The 23,072-nt window shown below is 44.1% G+C and overlaps 2 protein-coding genes across 4 annotated transcripts in view; one reads left to right on the top strand and one right to left on the bottom strand.

Annotated features, from left to right (window-relative positions):
* Positions 1-23,072, top strand: part of DOCK1 (dedicator of cytokinesis 1) — a 541,550-nt gene that overhangs the window by 225,396 nt on the left and 293,082 nt on the right.
* Positions 1-23,072, bottom strand: part of INSYN2A (inhibitory synaptic factor 2A) — a 60,048-nt gene that overhangs the window by 2,740 nt on the left and 34,236 nt on the right. For 2 of the 3 annotated variants that reach the window (XM_037741783.1, XM_017537889.2), the window contains exon 3: positions 14,984-15,055. The exons of the other annotated variant lie outside the window; for it this stretch is intronic. In XM_037741783.1, coding sequence (XP_037597711.1) covers positions 14,984-15,055 — 72 coding nt within the window. The remainder of the gene's footprint in view (positions 1-14,983; positions 15,056-23,072) is intronic. 3 annotated transcript variants of the gene reach the window in all.

Raw genomic sequence — 23,072 nt, 5'->3', positions numbered from 1 at the left:
CTACGTCACCGTGAAATATTTCAAACAGGCTCACCTTCTTTGGAAAATAACTTACTTGCTTCTGCAGGTGAATCTTTAACATTGTGTTAATGTGCACAGTTGGTGTATGTATTTGTGGAAATGAAAAATGTGAAATATTAATAACCTCATTGTCCACAGTCTGTTCACATGGGTTTCATGGGATAAAACAGAAAACCAAAAGTATGAGCGGGCAGGGGTCACCTTTGTACGTGTATACCAAGTGCATAGAGGTCCGTTCCTGTGCAGTGTGTCACAGAGCAGAGAAAGAGATTTCTCTGATACTCCCACCTAAAACAATTGTGAAAGGAAATGACCTTGGCTGACATTCTTCTTGCAAAGGCTTATCTGTCTGAAAATCTGATAAGGGCCACAGTGCCCAACGCTGGGGAAAACAGCGTGTTCGTGAATCAACACCACTGAACGGTCTTCAGTCATTACTAACCACAGTTTCTTTGGGGGAAGCATGAGGAGTGTTCAGTAAAGACAACGCAGAAGTAGAATCACATCACTCAAGCCATGGCGTGCAAGCACATAGCCAGTGTGGAAGCACATTTGCCAGCAGTGATAATGTTAGCGTTAGAAGATGGTGTTAAAGAGGATTTTTGAAGGATGTTATTTCTTATAACATTTCTCTGAAAACTGCTGTCAACTTGTCTAGAGCCCTCTCTTTTCTCCATGTCTTTGAAAAGGACCATATTTGATTTTCTAACTTTCAGTCCTAACAGTTCCCCTTGGCAATTGGGATAGGACCCCTGGTCCATGCATCATTTTTCTGTGGTGATCCCTGCTGCCTCTCCTAGGAACCGCAGTGGTCTGGGCCAGGCCTTGGGAGGATTCCACTCTGTCCTCCTTCCATGTCTGGTCTGGATGCCAGACCAAATGTCAGTAGATTTCAGTAAAGGCTCAGCATTGATGATAATGCATGAGCTCATAACATTTTGTAACCAGTGGAACCGTAAACCATTTATAAACATGAAATCCTATTGATTTAGAGAACCATTAATCCTAGACGAATTTTGACATTTTGGACAGACAAAACAGCCAAGCTGTATTATGTGGAGTTTTAAAACAAGTTCAAGACCCATCTAATGGGCCATTTCATGTTTTAAATCCACTGTTCCATTTTTCTCATTGTCAAAGACTCTAATATTACTCAAAAAATTTAAAAAAAAAAATTGTGAGGGAAGTTTATGACTAGTGACCTCCTGCTCCCAAAACAAGTTATCCTTTTCCCTTCTTTCAAAGGGCCTCTTTGAGTTATGCCCTAATTTATAGGAGGTAGAATAAAATCTCATGAATTTAAGTCTTAATAATTCAGACTATGTGGTAATGGAGGCGTAGTTCCTCCTAAGGACAATCGTGAAAAGCGCAGTCTAAGGCTATGCTGCATTAGTGAAATTTAGGGCTCAGTTCTGTGATGTGGTGCACTAGAAGGAATGTGGGATTTCCGCCCCCGCCTCTTCCGCTTGATGCTGCTTTGGGAGTCAGGGGCTCCTTAAACTTCAATTCTTTCACTTTAAGGGGTGATAATAGTTCCTTCCTTGGCTCTTACTGAATTGTGGTAAAGATCTCTCTCCACCAAAAAATGCCCATGAAAAAGCCTCCTAAACTGTCATATGCAATTTAAATATTATTGTGTCATTATTATCTGTTGATCACTAATTTTTATATGGAAACAAGAGCTAAGCAATAAAGACATCTATTAGGGATCTCTTCAACTTGGACAGTTAACAAGGAAAACAAGAGGCTGTCAGTCAAGTCTGTGAGTATATGGTATGTGAGCTACAGAAGCGTAATTTTACCAAGGTACTTCGGTAATACTGGAGGTGTATTCTCCAGATTGTAACCATTTCAACAGCCCTAGATTAGAACAGAGAGAAGGTGCTAGCGTCTCCTAGGCTAACAGTATAATTCTGGCTACCTGTAATTATTGAATTCCCATTAAGCAACTACATTGGGAATCCTGTTATTAGCCAATTTATCACACCAAGGAACCATGTAATCACAGAGTAATCTAATGTGGGTTCTTGTTAACAAAATGACTCGACTTTATCTGTTGAGTTGATTCCTGTTTGCACTCCCCATTACGCTGCCCTGGGAATGTGCAACCAGAGGGAGGTTCCTTGGTGGAAGCCACTTGTGAGTCTGTGAGTGCCCACTTGGAAACGCCTGCCGTGGTGGCTGGCAAGGTGACCTCGAGGTCCATCCCCCAGCCCATCTCCCTATCCGTCTGTCACATGTGAGTTTCAGTGGACCTGCTTGTGGGATGATGCTTGTGCACCAGCCAGGCAGAGTGTGCAGAGATGTGGAGGAATAATGTGCACTTTTCTGGATACTGCTTCCTGCTGAAGGACTTTTCTTAGGGAAGGAGCACACCAAGCCTCTAGGTTGAGTCTGTCTCTGGGTTGAGTCTGAAGCAGAAACATGACCGGAGCGGGCAGCATCAGAAGGTTAACACTCTGGCCAACTCTGGCTGACACTGAACAAAGGTCCCTTTGGTCTTAACAGTTAATGGTCAGAAGATGGTAACGCCTGCTCTTCTGGTCAGAGTATTGGACTTGGAGAAAAGCTGCCAGGGGATGCTCCAGGGCTCTGTGACTCCCCTGCACACAAACCTCCCTCTGTGTGGGAGACAGTGGTTTGTCCAGATAGTGCCTGGGGGCCTGCCTGGTGGGGGATGGCTCTGGCTTCAGCTTCCCCTTCCTGCTGCCTGGCAGACCTGTGGTAGGAGTGGTGCTTGCCCTGCCTGGGGCCACATCTTTGTCTGCTGCTACCTGCTTCATGGATGCCACGTTCTCCCCACCCGAAGCACTTTTCTGGGCTCATGGCATGGCTGGCGCCCCTCGGCCCACCGCCTCTCAGGTCCACATAACCTCCCTGTTGTCTGACCACCTCCCACAAGGTTGCCCAATCCATTGTTTCTTATTTCTTTCGTCTTCGGACTAACCACAAATAATTACTGGTTTCCATATTATTTGCCTTCGTTTTCCCAAATGCCTCTTCCCGAATGCAGGCACCATAACCAGGGATGGCATACCGTCATCCTCTTTCTGTTCCCAGCAACTACAGCAGGGCCTGGGTCATGGCAGTTGCCTAAGTAATATTGTTAGAATTAATGAAAGAGAGCAGAGACTTGAAAGGCAAATTCAGGGCAGGTGCGGTGGCTCACACCCGTAATCTTGGCACTGTGGGAGGCAAGACGAGCAGATGACTTGAGATCAGGAATTTCAGACCAGCCTGGCCAATATGGTGAAACCCCATTTCTACTAAAAATACAAAATTTAGCCAGGCATGATGGTGCACTTTTGTAATCCCAGCTACTCGGGTACTGTTGAATGGAACTGTCGCCTGGTTCCATTTTTATCTGAACTGATCAAAGATCCTGAAGCATTTTCTGCAAAACACGCCCCAGGATCTTTTTGGAGCCTGGCTCCCATGCCTCGGTCTCCTCCTTCCCGTCTTCTAGGATTCTGCAGTAAGATCTTGGATAGGGCGGGTGGGGCCAGCACGGTCTGCCTGTGAGTGGCCAGCTGCCACTGTCGCTGTGCTAAGGGAGAGCATGAGTGTTACTTTATCCCCTCTTTACTTTCCTGTGGACAGAAGGTGAAGGTCTAGCCTGATGTTTTCTGGGTGATGTTTATTCTCAGCACCGTCAAGGTACCAGGCCTCGAGACGTGCTGTGTGGCCTGCTTCCCCAGAACGGCACCAGCGCAGGGGCTCATCCTACAGCCACACAGGCAGACAGGAAGTCGGGGCTCCAAACCTTGGGGTTTCTCAGGACTGGACTGGGGCTTTGCTCAGCTGCCCTGTGACCCTGTGCTCACTCTCCAGCAGCTCAGCGGGCAGGAGGCCGTGGGAGGTGCCGCTGCCTCCTGCGGGAGGGATCTGGTATTTGTAATGCATGGGCAGGGGAGTGTCCATGTCCTGAGGAATTCTTACTCCTTGACGGGAGCAGCAGCCTGGAAAAAGTCCTGATTCTTGAGATTCAAAGCGTGAGTCGGAAGCGGCTAGAGCCAGGCCAGCCTTACCTGTGCCAGGTGTTCTGTAAACACCTGAGTCAAACACAGGCTGCAGATTTTGCTGGCTGAGAAGGGAAGATCCCTGGATGGCTGGGGATGTTGACAAGACGGGAATCCCTGGAACTGTGGGGATTTACCTTTGCAGCCCTCTCCCTGCCTGCACCCCCATTCTCCCATCCACCCTAACACCCTGTGCCCTGGGGCTGGGGCGCCCTTGCTGTGCTTTTGGTAACTCCCTGTGATGCATGATTAAAGCAACTGAGAGTAGATTTAATTTAGTGGTTAGTCTTTTCCTGTTTAAAATGAAAGTTTTAAGTGTGGGGACTTTCTTACAACATGATTATTCTGTACATTTCCAAAGAAAGAAGAATCTGCCCTACATCCCAGGCTGCTCTCCCCCGCCTGCACCCAAGCTTTATTTCCTTCCCAGAGACTGTTCTAGGCTTTGTAGTAACACTTCTTCTCCCCGCCGCCGCATGTGATTTGCAGAGCACCATCGTTCTTGCTTCTCCAGCTTATTCTCTGTTTGTCTCATGCTCCTATAAATACTCAGGCCCTGCCACGGTTTCTTTAGCAAGCTGTCACTGAATCCTCAAGATAATTTAAGAGGAACACATTTTTAAAAGTCTCCTTCTTCGGTCACCTGTGTGTATCAGTTAAGAGTTAAAAGCAGGACAGTCTGGTGCCCTGGAGCTTGCTTGTTTTCTGGAAGGGAAAAAAATCCTTAGTCTTTGGGGTCTGCAGCCTTGACAGGGCCATGTGGCTTGGTGGCCAGCAGGTCAGAGGCCTCTCATAGTCTCCCCAGTGCTAACCATGGCTCTGCACTGGCTCATGCTCTGCCACTGTGGATAAATCACCTCACCTTGGGGACCTGAGCTTCCCTGGCTGTGAAATGATGGCTGAGATGCGCTCCCGCTTCACAAGGGGGTCTCTTGGAACAAGGCCTAGGCCCAGGAAGGCAGGCACACCAGGATGTGGGCTGGCTTTTATTGTGTCACTTTGTATAGGACCAGTCATGTCACCAAAGCACAACAATTTATGTCAACTCAAGTTGGTGCCAACTTGTCCGGCTTTATGTGAGCACCATGGGCGACCCCAACATTGTCCAGAGGAAGCTGAAAGTTAGAGTCCAGATCCCAGGTCTGACTCTCCCTCTGGCATGTGCGGTAAATTAAGGGAAGTCCTCTCTGGGCCCTGGTTTATGTATGTGACCCTGATCACCTCTCCAGGCAGTAGAAAAATTAGGATCCCAAATATTTGTAGTTCTCTTCTGAACACATCTCCATGTGCATATCCAAGGGGTACTGGAAATCCAGCATGTCCAAAACCAGATTTTTCCCCCAGTGTGCACCTCTGTCCTTCTACACTCAGCCTGCAGCCCCCTTTCATCCCCTGGATGACTGCAGACCTGGAGTCAAGCTCGACATGCTGCTCCTGCCTCTGCATCGCTGGGTTGAGTGGATTTACCCTTAACAACACCCAGTGTCCTTCCTCTCTGCCCACCTTCCACTGCTCTAGACCAGAAATCCAGCAGTTTTCTCCTTGGCCATTGAAACAGCAAAGTCTCCCTCACTCTGCATTCTCTCCCACACCAGTTACCAGAGTCACCTTAGGAAAACTGGCAAACTCCTTCTCAAATTCCTGCGTGTCCTTCAAAACCTAGGTCACACGTCAGCCCTTCTTTCTGTGGATTTTCTAGAATAACGAAGTCCACCCTCCCTCCTGCCTCATCCACGCACCTCTGGGATGAGTTGCTGCTCTGGCAGCGTTCTCTGTAGGTTTCTATGAGGGCCTGTCTCCTGTGTGATCGTAGCTGTTTTCCCCAGGTCTGTGAACTAATTGAGGGCTGAACCGTATTTAATTCATCTTTGTCTGCGGTGCATTTAGCACAGTGCTGGCTCCAAACGTGCTCTATTTGTTGAATTGCAATAGACTCATGAACTGAACCAAATCCTCTCACTTCCAATCTCAGCAAGACGCTGCCACCCTATTTTCTGTTTTCATTTTAAAATTATACATTTGTATAATTCTTTTCTGTCTATATAATTTGTTATATACTATTCCTATATTATATACCTATATTATCTATATTATATATGGATTTCATCCTAATAGTTTAAATATCAGTAATTTGTAGTTACTAGCTTTTCAACACTTTAAACACAGAAATGATTTACCATAACTTTGTATCCTTCCTTTACCACTATTTTACATAGTGGGTACATTAATCAATGTTTATGGTATCACTGTCAGGCTTAAAATACCAGAATAAGTGGCTAACCAATCATATTAATACTCAGACTATGAGATCTGTCCCCTTTTCCTGGTATACTATGACAAGGAAATTCTGATGATGGTTTTTTTAAAAAGCATTCGCCAGATATCCTAGCTGTATATTTTATGACGAAGGATCCTAAGTTGTAGTCAGACAATGAGCTGAGCTTTCTGAATGCGTCTTGGATGTCTTCCCTGACCATACTGGAGCCCTTGCCTGACTGAAGCTGCATCCTGGGTGCCTGCCTTACCTGAACATTCTATGGAGTGCACACGCTGCTCTGGGACCTAAGCCTCATCTAGGTGCCTGGGTCTGAGGGCAGGACAGATGCACAGGGATCAGAGAACCTGGCCTCCCATAAAATGGTGCCACTGAGGAGCAGAGGCAGACCCACGTCATCTGGATAACCTTTGCCCATCCTAAGCCCTCCATGAGGAAAGACACCACATGACTAACAGAGGTGCCACATGTCTATTACACGTATGTTATGCCATCCCCCTAGGAAGCCAGGAAGAAGGGACATGATCACGGAGGGGTGAGTCCTTTCTGAGAGATAGCCTGCAGTACACTGCTGTTCCTGACCTCAGCGAAGAGCAGCCAGTTTTCCAACTTTTGGCAGAAACTATGTCATAACTGCATTGAAAAGGAGATAGCGCAGAGCTGTCCTGTTCTAAGCTGGTTGCTGTGAGTCCCTCGTGGCCAACCCAACCCTGAGTGGGCTCCCATGACTGGGGCCGCCATCTTGTCTGCCCTTCTCCTTTTGAAGATGGAAGTCCTTATGTCTAGAGAGCCAGGTGACGTCTTGGGCTCCCAGTGTTGGAGTGAAGGCTACAAACCCACCCTGCCCCCCAGGGCCACCAGCCTGGAGCTCTGGTTTCTATATGTGGTCAGGTTCTCCCGCTCCATCCTGATACCCACTGAGAGTGTCATCTCCACTAAATGCAGCAGTGATGGTTCTTATCACACACGAAAACCATTATCTCCTTGTGTGTGTTGTCTGGTGTCACCAGTGACTGGTCTAAACGCCAGCCTGCATATTCCTGCAGGAGGTCACTTCTCTTAACAGGTTCTTTCAAGATGCCTTTCTGTGAGGAAGAGCCTGCCCCAGGGACCCTGCACCTAGTTGCGCTATTCCCCATGGAATTTCATACGACCCAGCTCTGGACAATGTGGCAAGGACTGCATTCCGTATTTAGCACTAGAAAAATCTCCATATTCATCTGAAAATGAATTATATTTATCTTCCCATGAAACTGACAGCATAGCCCCCTCGTGCTGTTTTGGACGTTGGTAAATGCCTCCTTAACTTTAACCTTGGGTTATAACCCATGGCTGGGAATATTGGTATGATTAGCCTTTCTCTGCTGAATAAATTTTAACTGATGTTTTGCAAACAATATGTTGAGATGGGCAATGAGTTTTCAGTTTTATGGCTGTAATCAGTTTTATAGCATCTAAATAAGAGACTTAAGGTATTACTAGACATTAGTAAAAATGACTAAAACCTACATCCGTACATACTTTATTCAGGGAACATAAATAATATATTTTTAGATTTCAAATAGAAAAGAATAAACTTGAATTATTAGCTTTGGGAATTTTCAAGAAGAATTTTGAGGTCTGTCAAAATCATTCTTTTTTTCCTGACTGCATTAAACAAAAATATTTCCTTAACCTAGAATAACGCTGTGTAAGATGTTATCCAGGGATTCCTTTCTGTCATCTTCCCACCCTGTCACTCATCAGAAATACTGGGAACAGGGCACTAAATGTTAGGCAAAAGGTGAATTTCCCCCACCTCAGTTAAAGCTGCTAAAGAACTTAATATGCACAAGTGGTGGTCACTGAAGCAGGACTGGAAGGGCTACTTCCATGAAGAGAAAATCGCTGAACAACAAAGGCTACAGAGACTCCACTCCAAGTGGGCTCTGGACAGGCTGGAATTGGCACAGATTCTGCATACAAATGCAATTACCACTCTTCACAATAGGACTCCATCAGTCAGGAGGCGCCGGGTTCTGCTGGCTGCCTTGGTTGTGCCCTACCCTGACCATCTTTCTTTTTTCAATACACACAGAATCAGTGAAGTGCCAGCGTGCGTGACTTCGTCTGGAGCTCTTTGCACCCTCTGTTTTGTGGTCTTCTTGGTGATGCAATATATTACCAAGGATGGTTTGAGAACATGCATCCCATTGCTTTTGTGAGTTCTTCATTCAATCTCATAATATTAGCTATTTTCCTCATCTTTCCTGAAATCCTGCAGTCATTTGGAGAAAGACCTTGCGTTCTTTTGGAGCTTCCTACTTGAGAAGCAGTCTAAGATTTTGCTTGACTGGGAAGTTCTCCAGCTGCTCTAAGGGGGTGTGTTCACAGATCTTGAGGTTTCCCTTCTATCCTTGGGGATGCTTTGGCTGTTTCCCCCCTAGTTCCTGCCAGTTGTTCCTAACTCTAGCCTGGAAGGCCCTAGAGAGCCCGTCGAAATCCTCCCTAACGTGGCCCCCCTCCAAATTGTCTTGTTTTCTTTGGCATGTGCTTTGCTGGGTCCGGCACCCTGGCTTCCTTCATCACCTCCTCCCCTGTTTTCTACGTCCTTACACCTGTGGCTCCCACCTTCAGTACAGTGGGCTCCCTCTCACTGCAGCTCTCTCCTGAGTCATCCCAGGGTCTCATCCCAGGGTCTCAGGGTAAGGGGCATGCATGGAGTTGTCTTCACCAGCTTCGCACTCCTCTCAGTCTCCCAGTGCCTGGTGCAGAGCTTGTCGCTTAGGAGTTCCCTTGAAAAACACCTGCTCAATCAATGCCCATCAGCTCCCTAAACGGAAGGGGCTCCAGCATTTCTATCAAAGTGGTTGTTTAAAACTCCACCTGTCCTTGACCGTCACGGATCATATCAAACGGTGAAAGCATGGCATCCATGGCAAGGCATTTCACAAGCTCCCCCTCTCTGTGGTGGCAGGCAAGTGGCACGGAGCCCTGTGGCATCCTCATCCAGTCAGGTTCTGAGCGCACTCGATCGACTGCAGAAAGATTAGTGTCACTTGAGGCCACTTTTTGTGGTGGCTGTGATGGTCAGAAATGAAGCAGGCACAGCATGCTCCGGGAGGCTGTGGTCGCTCAGGGCTTGGAACTAATGGTAAGAATTCTACCACTTTACAAGAAGATTCTAAATTCTGGGAAAGATGCTATTTAATTAATCTGAGTCAGAATTCCTGTTATTTTTTAAATGTTGCTTGCATCTCCAAAAGCCTTTGGATTGCAGTTGGCACATGTTATTTTCATGAAAACGTACAAATTGGAATGCAGGCCATTTTGTTGCAGTATTATTTTACAAATTAACCATTTCAGTAAAGGAGAGAATGGCTGGTTTGCCTGATGTGTTCCTTTCTGAAACCACATCTGAACAAAAGGTGACTCATCAGTGGTGTGACTCATCAGATTAGTCTGACAAAAGAATTACCAAAATAGGGCTGAATAGAAAAAAATCTCAACTGCTTATGAGCAAAGATTATATTAGTAATTTATCCATAAAACATTTTCTGAAATAATTACAGCACATTTTGACAAGAAATATGGGAGATAAACCTGAAAGGTTTTACTCAAGAAAACTGAAACTCGAATCTCATCTTCTTTCATGCTGAGGTGGTTTTAATTAGAGTATCACAATTGGTCTAGATCACAGCTGAAGTGATGTCTGTCATCTTCGGAAAACATGTAAGTGTCAACCATCTCAAAATCCTTCAAAAATATCACTTTTGGCACTTGGGGTTTCAGTGGTCTAAGAGAAGGCCCATCATCCTCTGCTGAAGAAGTGTGGCTCAGCTCTGACTAAATAGATTTGCCAGCACAGGAGAGGGTGTTTTCAGTTGAGAAATGCCTTGTGACTCTCCACACTTTTACCCTTCTGTGCACTCTCTTGAAGCCCATAGTTCCATCCCTTGCATAATTGTAGAAAGCAGTTCCTGGGATTTTAGACCTTGATGATCCCTTAGTGCAACCCCAGAGCACCTGGAGACTGAACAGATGCCCGCCCAAGAGAGAGGGCAGAAGCTCAGCCCCAGCCTTGAAGGCACGCGGCAGGCTCTCACGGGCTCATTTTCTAACCTGTCGCTTGTCGTACTGGTGGTTTCTTCCTCGCGAAATTGCATCAAGACCTTTTGTCCTTTGGATGCTTTTTTTAGTCCTCTATATTTCCATGACAGAATTATTTTTCATAGAGAAATATGTCCCGCCTCCCGTAGCCAAGGCACACATTTGTTACAGGACCTGTTGCTAAAGCCTCAGGTGGCCAGGCCTTGAACACAGGACTCTTTTCATCTCCCTGGGCCAGGCATTACTGGAAACACGGTGGATAGCAATGCTGCTAGGAGAGGGTAATTGGGTTTAGAGTGAAAAGCAGTATTTAAATGCAAGACAGGCAGGGTCAAATTCGTTGCCCTCCAGGGCATTCGGCCTTCCAGAAAGCAGGGTATGACAAATTGCAACGTGTAGATGCTGGCAGCTATGATGGCCCCCCGTGTTCTCAAGCCTCTGGGACAACCGCAGTCATGTGGCATTCTAAGACTTCTTTATTTTGAAATTCCTTTAAGCTACCCAATCCCAGGGTGTTCCAGACATCCCACGGTGTGTATGGAGAAGGGGGTGGGTAATGGTGGTGTAGGGACTCACAGGAAAGTTCCTGAACTCCTGGATTCAGGCCCTTGCACCTAAGAGCCAGGCTCTGAAGGACTCTGACCTGAGGCACACTCTTCCCTGCTGCTGGGACTGTCTCTCTACAGATTCGTATGCAGGAATTCAAGGAGGACTTGCCTGCAAGTTTTCATGGTGAGGACAAGACATGGACTTAGATTTGTAAAGCTTTTAAAATTTGGAGACACCCTCTGGCTCCCTTTGAGTTTAGACTCCTGAGGTGCCGTGGCCACCCATATATACTGCTACAGGGTCACCTGAATAAGTGATTTCTCCTGGCCAAGGACTCACTGGGTTCTGAACACTTTTCTACCAAAGAAACTTCTATTCTTAAATAAGGTTTTGACATTTGGGGGTTGACTCACAGGGCTGACTGCAAGCTGAGAAGTCACCCAGCTCAATCCCCATTGCTCATCCTCCCCTTTCTCTGCTCAGTGGGACCCTGAGGGAAGTCACCTGTCCCTGTGTATCAGCAACTCTCAGCCACCAGGGCAGGATCAGACAGACCCGCAGCTTCCCAGAGCCAGTCAAAGTATCTGTTCCTCCTAGTAATCCAGTCTTTGGTAGTCAGATAGGATTACAGAAACCCTCTTACCTGACAGATGAACGACAGATTAACCACATGGCCAGGTCCTTCCATGATATAAGTGGTACACTCATGACGCTGGGACCTTTAACTAACTGACTTCTCTGTCGTTGGCCTGTGACCCTCTGTTCTTACTTCTCAAGCTTCATGCTTACCAAGAGGATGCCAGATTTGTTCCTGGACCTGTTTATACAATTAGTACTCACGATTGAAATGATGTAGTTATTGAATGGTGTGCAAACCAAGGAGGCATGAGAGGATAGTCATTGCTGTGAGTTCAATGCTTTGGAAAGAGTGGGATGCCACAAAATCTTGAGTGAAAAAGGTAGGGACAGGCCAAGTATGGATCCAGAGGATTCTGATCTCAGATTCTGCCACAGAACTTTACTCCACTCTAAAGACAGGAAAATTGGTATGGCTCATGGAAGATAACTCGGAATCATAGTGGGGGTGCCCACATTCAAAGAAAACATCTGGGCCTCACCTCAGCAGGCTGCCATAACTTGAAATCATATAAATGTAAGATTTCAATTCATGTGATTCAAATTAAAAATAATATGTTTGAGTTAGGTACCTGTCATTTTTTATGATTTCCCCATTGATTTTTTCAATTAATGGACCAGAAGTGAGCTTTCATTCCCTTTATCATCTCTTCCTACAACCTCACAAAGCTCTTATCCAACGTAATAACCACTATAAAAGCAATTGTTAAACTTTAATTATTTCCATTATAACGTGATAGGGAATTTAGGAAACAGCATTTGATGAGCTCTGTATGTTCAACTTGGTAGTCATAGTGCAATCTTTATTTGAATAGTTCATTTCTTGAGTTTCATACTAGTTTATTTCATTGACAGGACTCAATGAAATAAAGGCTTTGGGAGGCATTGGGAGTCCAGCCGAAATGCTACTCTGCAGACCGCCCTGGGACCTCCTTGCTGGGCCTTCCGGGGTAACTTCTGTTTGCAGCAAAAGTTCGGCTGTTGTAGGGATGTTTTGCCATTGTGACCACTTTCTCAAAGGGAGTGATTTTAAAAATCAGGAAAGAGAGATCTAAAACTCCACTTTTCCTCAAATACCACCTCTTCCAGGATGCATCTCCCATTTATACAGGGGTGACAGTCAGGTCTGCAGGCTACAGAGGGCTACATCTCTATTCAGTTTCTGAAGATGCCACCAAAATCACCTGTCTGTAAAATCACTGCATCTGCAGTAAAAGTTCTCTATGAGTCGTCATGCACTTTCCCTGTTCGTATGAGATAATCAGAGTGATCACAGTGCCTCACCCTCTGCCTAGTGAGTCCTCCTAAATCTTGGCAAATTCCTGAGGTGCTTGGTCACTCAGTTCTTTTAGCATGTGGACCAGTGGCTGATGTGTTGGGATTCATTTAGAGTAATGGTTGAGCCAATTCAAAACAGTGACCCCTGGAGTAATTCCTGAAAAGACAGATTTCTGTCCTTCACAGACTTGTTCAGTCACTTTTAATGTCACTTTTTATAGGAGTTCTGGATTTACAGCTAAATTCATTTAAATTATTTCAGTGATGTTAGACAGTGTTCTAATAGGTCTTTTTTTTTTTTTTTTTTTTTTTTTTGATCACCCACAGAATGTTATGGTAGGTTTAGGCTGAATAGCTCATTCTCTGAACCTACCCTGGATGTCCTGACTCACTGTTGCTTGGTTGTGTTAAAGACTGTATGAGTTTTAGCTTCCAAAGTAACAGAACCTGAACTCTGAGGATATGCCGGGCTATCTACATTCCACACTTGCTAACGTACTGATGTTGGTGAAGGGTAATTTTATGTCAGCCTTCTAATCCTTCACTGTTGATTCAAAATTCCCCTTTGCAATATGAATGGAGTGAAAAGTTTCCCATGAAGCGAACTTCTCCGATCTGTTGCTATCACTGAGTTTCTGATTTGGAGGAATTGTTGAAAAAAGACCTACATGGATGCCTCATTTTAACCTCCTCATTGGCTATTGCCAAGAACAGTCAGCAGCTTGGTGCGCCATGCCAGGCTGCTGCAGGGGCCCCTCTTCCCTGCCTGCTGCCAGGAGGCTTGACAGTCTGTGTGTGCCTCTTACAAGACTTTAAGGCGGAGTGGTTTCAGTAAGGTAGGCTTTTTCAACCTCAGCACTGTTGACATGTGGGACTAGATAGCTCTTGTGGGGGCTGCCCTGTGCAGGTAGCACAGGATGTCAGCAGTATTCCTGGCCTCTCCCTGCTAGATACCAGTGGCAGTACTCAGTTGTGGCAACTGAAAACGTCTTTCTCCAGACTTTGCAAATGGGCCATTGGTTGAGAACCTCTGCAATAAGGAATTTGCTCATGTGGCCTTCGGTACATCTCCACCTTGTGGTTTCTTCTACCTGCTCCCAGATAAAGTCTCCAGGTGACCCAGCCTTCCTTTTAAGGAACCTGGGCCCTGTCTGGGATGCTCTGTCTGGATCGGAGGTGTGGACAGTCAGATCTAGGATCTCCCTTGGGAGAGAACCCTGATGGGTCCAAGATTGTGTAGCCTCATCCTTTTTGCTCTCCCCATGTCTGTGTTCTTAATGCAGAGGACAGTAACTGAATAACTTTTTAGAGGGTGTTGTGGTTTGATCATTGTTTTTTGATAATTTGGCTGGCTGATCACTAAAATTAGCCTAAACTTTAAAAAATGAACTTACTCATAACATTTCTCACTGCTTTTATATTTTGTTTGTGAAAAATTACATTTCCAAAAAGAAAAAAAAAAAAGATCGTAATTCTTCTTAAGGTTTTGACTATATCTTAAAACCCAAAATTACTGATGATGAAAGCCTAACAAAGCTGCTTCCTGTTGGCAGTTTCTGCTGTATTCTTGTTGATGTCAGTTATATGAACAAACTTCAAATTTAAAAAATGCAAGAAACAACTTTAGGAGCTCTGGAGAGGGGATTCTGCCCCGAGTCAGGCCAGTGGCACAATCCTTGAGAGTTCCCAGGAAATAAAATTGCACATTTGGTGTGAGCAGCCCAGGTCTTTCCATGGTATTCCTAGCACATATGGTGTAGTTTCTAGCCTTTGATCTATACCCTCTGAAGGGCCTATATTTTACAGCCTTTCCAGAACACACAGCCCAGGGCTCATGGCTATTGATTCCAAGGGAGCAAGCCATCAAACTTACACCAATTTTTGAAACCACTAAAATACATTTGCAAGATAAATGGGTTCAAGCGCTCCCATATCCCATGATTCTATACTTGGGGTGAAGTATTTAGAGGTAGCTTAGAATTACAATCAAGTAAGGTCCTTCACTTCTTGTCTGAAAGAATCATCCCAGCATGGCCCCAGATTGTTCTTGCATTTGTGGGTAAACATCATTTGTCACTCATAATAAGAAATTGGGAAGAGGAGAACGTTAACATACCTATAGATAATACATGCACTGTTCCTGCATGTGTCACAATTAGCTGTGTCTTGCCCCGTCCGATATGAAAGCCTACAAGATAAGAACAGGAGAGCATTACAAGCGGTGGCTGGGGGTCACTGGCTTTGTAGAGCAGATGCCTCAAATCAGATGCCTTCCCAATGCCAAGCTCATCATGGTCATGGAAATTGATTAATGCGTGTTTCCCAGTTTGCTCCTGTCTCTGCTTTTATTGTACAAAACCAGTGCAACACCTACAGCTAAGATGATATTTAAATTAAATTAGAAGCGAGCATCAGCTCCTGGATGAAGTAAATAATATGATTTTGTTATAAGCACAGGGAATTTGGGATGTTTCAGTGCAGCTTTATGGTGTTTTAAAAAACTTTGAGGAAAAAACAACCACAGACACATATGCTGACTCCATGGCTTATGTTTGCTCTACCTCCACCGGTCCTGCTAGAACAGGGGCTGGCAAAGCGCGGCCTGAAGGTCAAATCCTGCCACTGCCTATTTTTGTCCAGCAAACTAAGAATGGACTTTATGTTTTGAAGCACTTGAAAAAAAAATTGAAAACATATAATATTTGTGACACATGAAAATTATCTGAAATTCAAATTTCAGTGTCCATTACTAAAGCTTTTACTTTTAATGATAAAAATGGTGAAACTTTTTAATGAAGATACCTATTTCTAGTATCCTCAATTTTGCCTCTTGGTCTGCAAATCCCAGAACATTTACTCTCTGGCTCTTTGGAGAAAAAAAATTGCCAAGCCTTATATTGGACTGTCTGACTGCCATTGTCATAACTTCTGAGTTACTTTCCCTGGTTTTATTCTCTGGTGAGTTCTGTCAGCCTCCCGAGACCAGGCAGATTTTGGCCTTTGTTGGGGAGGTTGCTAATTCTCCCTTAGTTAAAAGAAAATAACCTTGGAGTCTTTCTGTAGTATATTGTTGAAGGCTGTATAATCTTAAAAGTTTGATGATGCGGATTTTCTGGACCAGTCTGGAGTTGTGTTGACTGTCTCTTGGTCCAGTCATCCAGGAACAGGAGGGGGGTGTTCTATGCTTTCACAGTTCCTCCTGTTTCAGCCGGCCTTTCCTCTCTGACATTTTTAACATGCAGATGTGTATTTTCTGAATATTATTTTGTGTTCAGGCATAGACATGAGAACCAGAATGTTAAATTTGTGGCAGGAGAAAAGCTTCCATCTGAACTGGCTTTTAAACACTTTGGGGGCAAATTGGCATGTATAGGAGTCACTCACCAGAGTAACAGTATGCACAGAAGGTCTTCTGTCAACATCGCTAGTCAGTATTTTTTATCCCCTTCACTATGTAAACTTCTCTGCATCATGGGTTTTAAATTGAAAATGTTTTGTTTTCCTCATTATGTTTTGTGTTACATAAACATTTGACAAAAGGATTGTCTGTGATGATATACCGTGATTATCTCACTGGGCTTGCGAAACCCAGACATGACCTCTCAGTTCTGTACAGTTTGTTGATCAGGTGACCATATTCTGCTCCAAAGTGCTGCCACACACTGCCTGTGATTCGTTATATTTGAACCAGAGCTGGAATTGCACTATGGCTGCCTCTGTCGTCTTTCCATTATCACCTCCCACGTTGGGCATCTTCAGATCCCCACATCTGGCCTTTCCATTCTCCTGTTGGCTTTGTCAGGAGAGAGAGGGATGAATACCTGCGCCTTATTCCCACCCCTTGTTTCTCATCAGACACAGTGTTTTTTCAGTCCTTACCCCTTTCTTCCTGATGACAAGCCCCAAGAATGCATTCTTCCTGCACCTTCCCACCTGGCTCCAGATTTGTCCACCCTATGCCAAGGCTCTTCCACATCATGACATCACCCTTCACCCTTCTCTCTTGTGCTATGTAGACTTACAGCCTTTCTCCATCCGCTGATTCTACTGGAGCTTGGCTCTAAGCTCAGCGCTGACCAAGGTCATTTTGCACAGTGAAATAAGTGCCATCCTTGAGCTCAGGTGCTAGCAGTGGCATGGTTCATGCTGAATGCGTTGTTAAACCGTTGGCTTGGGTTGTAGATGACGTACTGCTCCACTACTGTGTTGTGCTAGTGGGTATAGGCCAGCAGTCAGGAGAAAGTGTACCTAATACTTGTTTATATGTGCTAGTCATATCCAAACTTTACCTTCTTATAGTGGGCAAAACCAGGGGTATTTCTTAACAGTTTTCTAAAAGCATTCTTTTTGTGCTCACAGGAAAGTGTGAATTCCAAGCTCATGGAACCTTCCTGCCCTAAACCTGATGGCAAATATCTATCAAGCCTCATCAACATCAACACTCCTTCCTTGCCCAGTGTCCAAGTTTCTCAGTGCCTCACTTGCATCAGAGCCCCGAGCCTTCTAATTATGCTAGCCTCACTTTACAGAGATAATACAGTCAGTCTTCAGCTCCAGGATCTCATTATTCTTAGACCCCAGGCTTTTGATGCTCCCCATCACCTTGCTTGTACTCTGGGGCCTGTGTTCTGCACCACACGTAATTGGCAGCTTGGGATAGGCAGTGAACCTGGCAATGGCAGGACAAAGGCTTCAGGCACCTGAAATGTACAAGATGAATCTTCTAGGACCTTGGAGTTCTTCAGTAAGAAATTGCTTTTCTAAAGCCCTTCCTGAAAATATTTTACTCTAATCACTTTGTAGAAAGCACATATTTCCCCATTACAGTCAGTAATTACTGCAAATAGTTATTAAGCACCTACTAAGTGTCAAACATTTTTCAGGCTCTACAGGAGACATCTGCGAATAAGACAGAGACCTTGTCCTCATGAAGCTCACAGTGGAGAGGGAGCAGCAGAAGGGCAACATAAATGCATAAATGAGTGAACAGTTAGATAATTTTTGATACAGCTGAATGTCAAGGAAGTGTTGTGAAACATCAGTTTGGCTTAGAATTAACTCTAAGGAGGTGACATTTTTAGTGAGACCTTGATGGTAATAAAACAGCAGTCAGTCATCTGTTGATCTAGGGTTGGGCATTGCAAGCACAAAGACCATCATGTGTTAACATTCTGCAGTGGGAATGTTGCTCCTCTGTGTGCAAGTCAGAAAAAAAGGCCAGGGCTCCTGGAATAGATGCAGCAGGTGAGAGGGGGAGAGATGAAGTGTGTAAAATGAAAGGCCCTTTGGGCATTATTTTAAATTGAAGGGGAAGCCACTGTAGAGTTTTTCCTACAGGTGGTTGAATGACATGGAAACACTTCTTGACTTTTACTCTTAATCCTCTCCTTCTATAACATCACACTCACTCAATTTCCTTTCTCTTGCTTCTTTTATTTACAACCCAACCCAGTTCACCAGTTCTGGAGAAAATGGCATGGTTTGGCTGATGTCTGTTGGCTAAGAAGCAAAGGAGTCATGTTTTCTTTGTAATGAGACATATCTGTGGTCATTCTTTTTTCAGCTAGTTGAAAACATAATGGGTGGTCTGTCAGTTTTTAAATATATGTATGTTTCTCCCATGTGTGAGAATTATTTTCAGGATTTCATTACCACGAAGGTGAGGTTTTGTTTAGGATTTTCCTTTTGTTTAAAGGAATCAACTGTTTGGAGTCCATGAATGTCAGCAGGAGATTAATTTGTGAATAAAATTTAAAGTGTTGACCTTGTCATGTGGTTAATTCACAGGCGGCTGCCAGCAGCTGATGTCAATCAGGGTATGCCTGCTAAAATTTTATTAAGCACGAGAGTGTTCTCAATAGAGGGCTTAAAACTATGTAATCCATTGTGCTTATTGCTTTGATAATCCATCTAATTGTCCTTGAAGCTTCCAAGCTGTAGGGTTTGGCTTCGCTGATAATTTTATGGTCACATTAATAATTGGGTTGCAGCATCTGAATGAATATGTTCTCCAAATAGAGATGAAACAGATAAGTTATTTCTACAGGACAGAGAACACAAAGTGCTGTTATGGAATTTCCCTGTTTTTTTCCTTCTCATCTTGGAAACACGTCATAAAACCAATGCTCTGAATGATTCTCTTTCTATATTGTCATTACCATAAAGAAGAACAATCTAAAAACTTCAAACTGCTAGAGCAGATACTTCTCCAGTGACAGTAGGGCTGGAGATCTTTTGTGAATTAGAAGTTTAGAGAAGAGAAAGCTTAGGTTATTGGTGTAAAAACTGCAGAGGAAGAACATTTGGATCATAAATTTTCTGTCTTGCAGATTAGTTGCTACCTTTGTAAAGCACTCTTTCCCTTTGCTTTGAGGAGCCTGTACTATGCATAGGCTTGTAACTTCATGCCTGATACAATACCTGGTACCTTCTGGATGTTCAGTTAATGTTAATGTAGTCAAGTCATAGAGTCCATCTTTGTATTTTTATATTGAAATTCAGTATAACACATTTATCTATTTAAAGAATTCCAACTGAATGTGGGGAAAAAAAAAAACCCTGAGAAGTACAAATTATAAAAAATTCTGGTCTTCATTTTTCTCCAAATATGAAGTCCTTTGGGTGCTAATGATAAGCATGTTCATTGTAAATATGGATTTTGTGGCATTCACTATTTATTGTCCCATTGTAGTTAGTTGTAAATACTCTTAATGCATATAGCTTGAAAAACATCTCATTCAGCACCAAGGACAGTGCCACAAGTCCAAGGTGCTCTCTTTCTTTGACGTTTTTGTTTTCTGTTCTGTTGACCCTCTAGCCTGCCATCCTTCTAGAAATCGGTTTTATCCCAGTAACAATTTAGGGACCCTGGACCTCTCCTTGCTTGATGCCTTCTGAACACTCTTTGATCAGGGTGGGCTTGCCTGTTAGAGGAGCCTGGACTTTTACTAACAGAGAAGCGAAGAACATGGACTCTGCGACAGTGCATGAAAGAGAAGATGCTGCTCTGTTAAAACCCAAAGGGATCTGGACAAGTCAATTTTACAAGGTAGTTTTGGTGGAGTCCAGTGTTTACACTTCTATTTTGTAGTGAATCAGATTTCTTCACAAGACGTTGCTCGCTTTAAATAAAGTAAAATAAGCTTGGCTTACAAAACACAGTGTGGAGCTCTAGTCAGGGCTCCCTCTCTGTAGTGGCCTGGACCTCTCAAGTTTAGCTCAGCATGCAGTTCCCCAGTTTCTCTAGCTACCTTATACCTTTACGGTAATCAGCTTTAACTCTTCATTTGTCATTATCAGCAAATCCTGAATGTACGTATGTATGTATGTATACACACACACACACACACTTGTATACTTAAAAGTATATAACATGCGTATATTTTTGTGTGTGCATTTATACATATACACAGAAATATCTTTGTATATTTATTTTAAAAAGTGACAATTTGGGGTATTCAGTTCTTTAGTTATTCCTTTTTGGACCCTTTACAAAAGCGGGAATATACACACCTTTGTATATTTATTTCAGGGACTACACACACCTTTGTATATTTATTTTAGGGAATATACACACATCTGTATATTTATTTTAAAAACTGGTAACAATTTGGGGTATGTATGTTTTCAGTTATTCCTTTTACAGACCATTAGCAAAAGAGGGGATCACGTGTGGACACCTGAAAAGAAACAAAGAAAGGCAGGCCCATGGCAGAGCTGGTGCTGCAGTTTTTCTGACACAGCCGCAGGAATGATAAAGGAGGAGTGGTGGCTGCCAGCTTCGGCCTGAGAGCCACACCATGGCCACATCTGGGGTGGCAGGGACCCTGAGGAGCAGGGCACGGGAGGGATGGACAGCACCTGCTCTTTCATGCCGGCACCACTGGGAGATCTAAGTCAGCAGGGCCCTGGGTGTTAGGAAAGGGTGCTGAGAAATGTCAGAGAAAGGTCACTGCAAGCTTTCTTCCCAGCCACATATCGAAGCTGCTCAGTGTCTCCGAGACCTTGAAGATGGGGCCCCAGAGCCAGGACTAACAATTCTGAGGCAATCATAACAAAGCATTAATTGTTTTGTCCAAAGGTCAGGAAAGGAAAAAAAGAAAAACAGTGCCTCTCCCTGTGCGGTCATCAGAAGCAAAGCCCAAGAAAGTGACAAGAAGAACGGCTAGCAAGTAGAAACTAATTTTACAGTGCTTAATAGTAATTACAGTACTAGTGTTGGGTTATTGGATTGATTTAAATGTGCTGATTTTTACTGCCATAGTCCCACAGCACTATTTCCTTCATGAGATCTTAAATTCTCCATGGAAAGGTCTGTTCTCACATTCCTGGGTGACTGGATGGGGCATTTGTGTGTGCCCGGTCTGGTTGCAGAGTTCAGAAAAGCATTTTCTGCTCAACGTTCCAAGAGCATGGGTATACAGCGTGCTGTGGGCCCCTCCCTGGAAGAACTGTTCCGTACAGGGTGCAAGGGGGGGCAAGTGACCCAGTTGCTGATTTGCTGCTCTTTTAAATGGCTTGTTAATTTTCAGCAAGTTCAGAGCTTCTAGCACATCAGGGAACACCATGTTGGATAATGCTACAATCAAGGCATGACCTTCTAAGTGTGATCTTCAAAGCGTTCATTATGTAGGGTGCTGCAGTTGTCATAATGAATTAACTCAAAAGCTGTATCCTAGATTTATCTGTATGGACCTTAGCTAGAGATGGTGGTTGTGTCAGAAATAAAAAAGGCACCATCTCTGCTCTCAATAATGTTTTTTGTTTGTTTGTTTTTGGGTTTTTTTTTTTTTTGCCATTTATTTATTCTCTCACGTTTGATCTCATTCTTTCAGTTTTCTTACTGCGTGCAACAACGATTTTTTTTTCTTCTGCATTCTTACCCAGGTTTGTGCACTAGCTGTCTCTTCTTGATAACTTAGCTATCATTTATGTCAGCATCTTAAAGGGCTTTTTCACTTAATAGTCTCAAAGTGACATTAATTAGAGGTATAAAATGATACCACCACTATTGCTGGGAAAAATTAAGTTTCAAAGTAGTCGAAGCCGCCTTTTTCAGTGATTCCCTATTCTATGTTTTAGAGCCACCCTGAGCAGTAGATTTGGCTTCTTTCTGGATCTAAGTTCTCACCAGGAGTTTGCCAGATTATGCCCTGGACGTGTACTTATTTCAGATATCAGCTGTTTATAGCTGAAGTGAATTTAGACCTCATCCTATACTCATGGAAATTCAACTAGCTGTTAAATGCTACAATTTGGGGGGAAAGCCAATATATGGTTGCTAAAAGAATGTCAAGTCGATTTTCGTGACCAGTTCCCAAGATCACCCCTTCATCAGTCAAAGGCGGTACTGGCTTTCATTAGCGATGCTTTGTCTGTTCCCTTTTTCCCAGTAGCTTATAGGAGCTGTCTGTCAGCCAGCACCTGACTTGCTAAAGTTAGGCTGAGCAGTTCTGAGATCCTTGTGGGCACTGGATCTCCAAGCAGACAAAGTAAGTTGTTAGTGGTAAAAACTAAAATTGCACTTTGAAGAGCACAAATTCACAGTGACCCTCCGTACTGGCCAGGCTGTCTGGAGTACTACCGCTGTTCTCCCCAGCCTTTGGCAGGGGAGGGCGAATGAGGGGTGAATGTTGATGCCTATCCAGCCACTCGGCTGCCACCTTTTGAGTGCTCTGGGGGAGCAGCTCTGTCAGCTGCTCTTCAGGGACCCTTTGGCTGGCTCTCCTCTACCCTCCTTGCCTCTGCTTGATTTGCTCTGCCAGAACACCTGTCTTGCAATGTTGTCGTGGCAGGCTTATCTTTCTTTGTTCGCCCAACAAATGAAGATCTGCCATACCAGTCACAGAGGAGATGGCAATAAAGGTTTGTGAATATGTGGAATGATGAATGAAGGAGTAAATGAAAAATGTAATTGAGAACTTATCTTTGTCTCAGATCTATGGGGTTGGATTGATCCCTGTTCCAGAGAAACCTAGCAGCTTTTTCCTGACAGTTAAATAAAACTCAAGAAAACCCTCTCCCATATTTTCTGCTCAGGACCTTGATGATGGGACAGCAGTGTCTGTGGTATAGTTACTTTAATATAACCACCACTCCTGGGTTTCGAGAACATTAATACGATTTGATATTGGATAACTGGCTTCTCTTTTCTCCAGCTCTTTTGCTTGTAGACGGATGTCAGATGGTAAAGCTGATCTCATTAA

This window comes from Cebus imitator, unplaced genomic scaffold (genome assembly GCF_001604975.1).
Source record: "Cebus imitator isolate Cc_AM_T3 unplaced genomic scaffold, Cebus_imitator-1.0 Scaffold107, whole genome shotgun sequence".
Taxonomy (NCBI): Eukaryota; Metazoa; Chordata; class Mammalia; order Primates; family Cebidae; genus Cebus; species Cebus imitator.
Note: the sequence above shows the minus strand (reverse complement) of the source record. Positions and strands in the feature narration are given on the sequence as shown.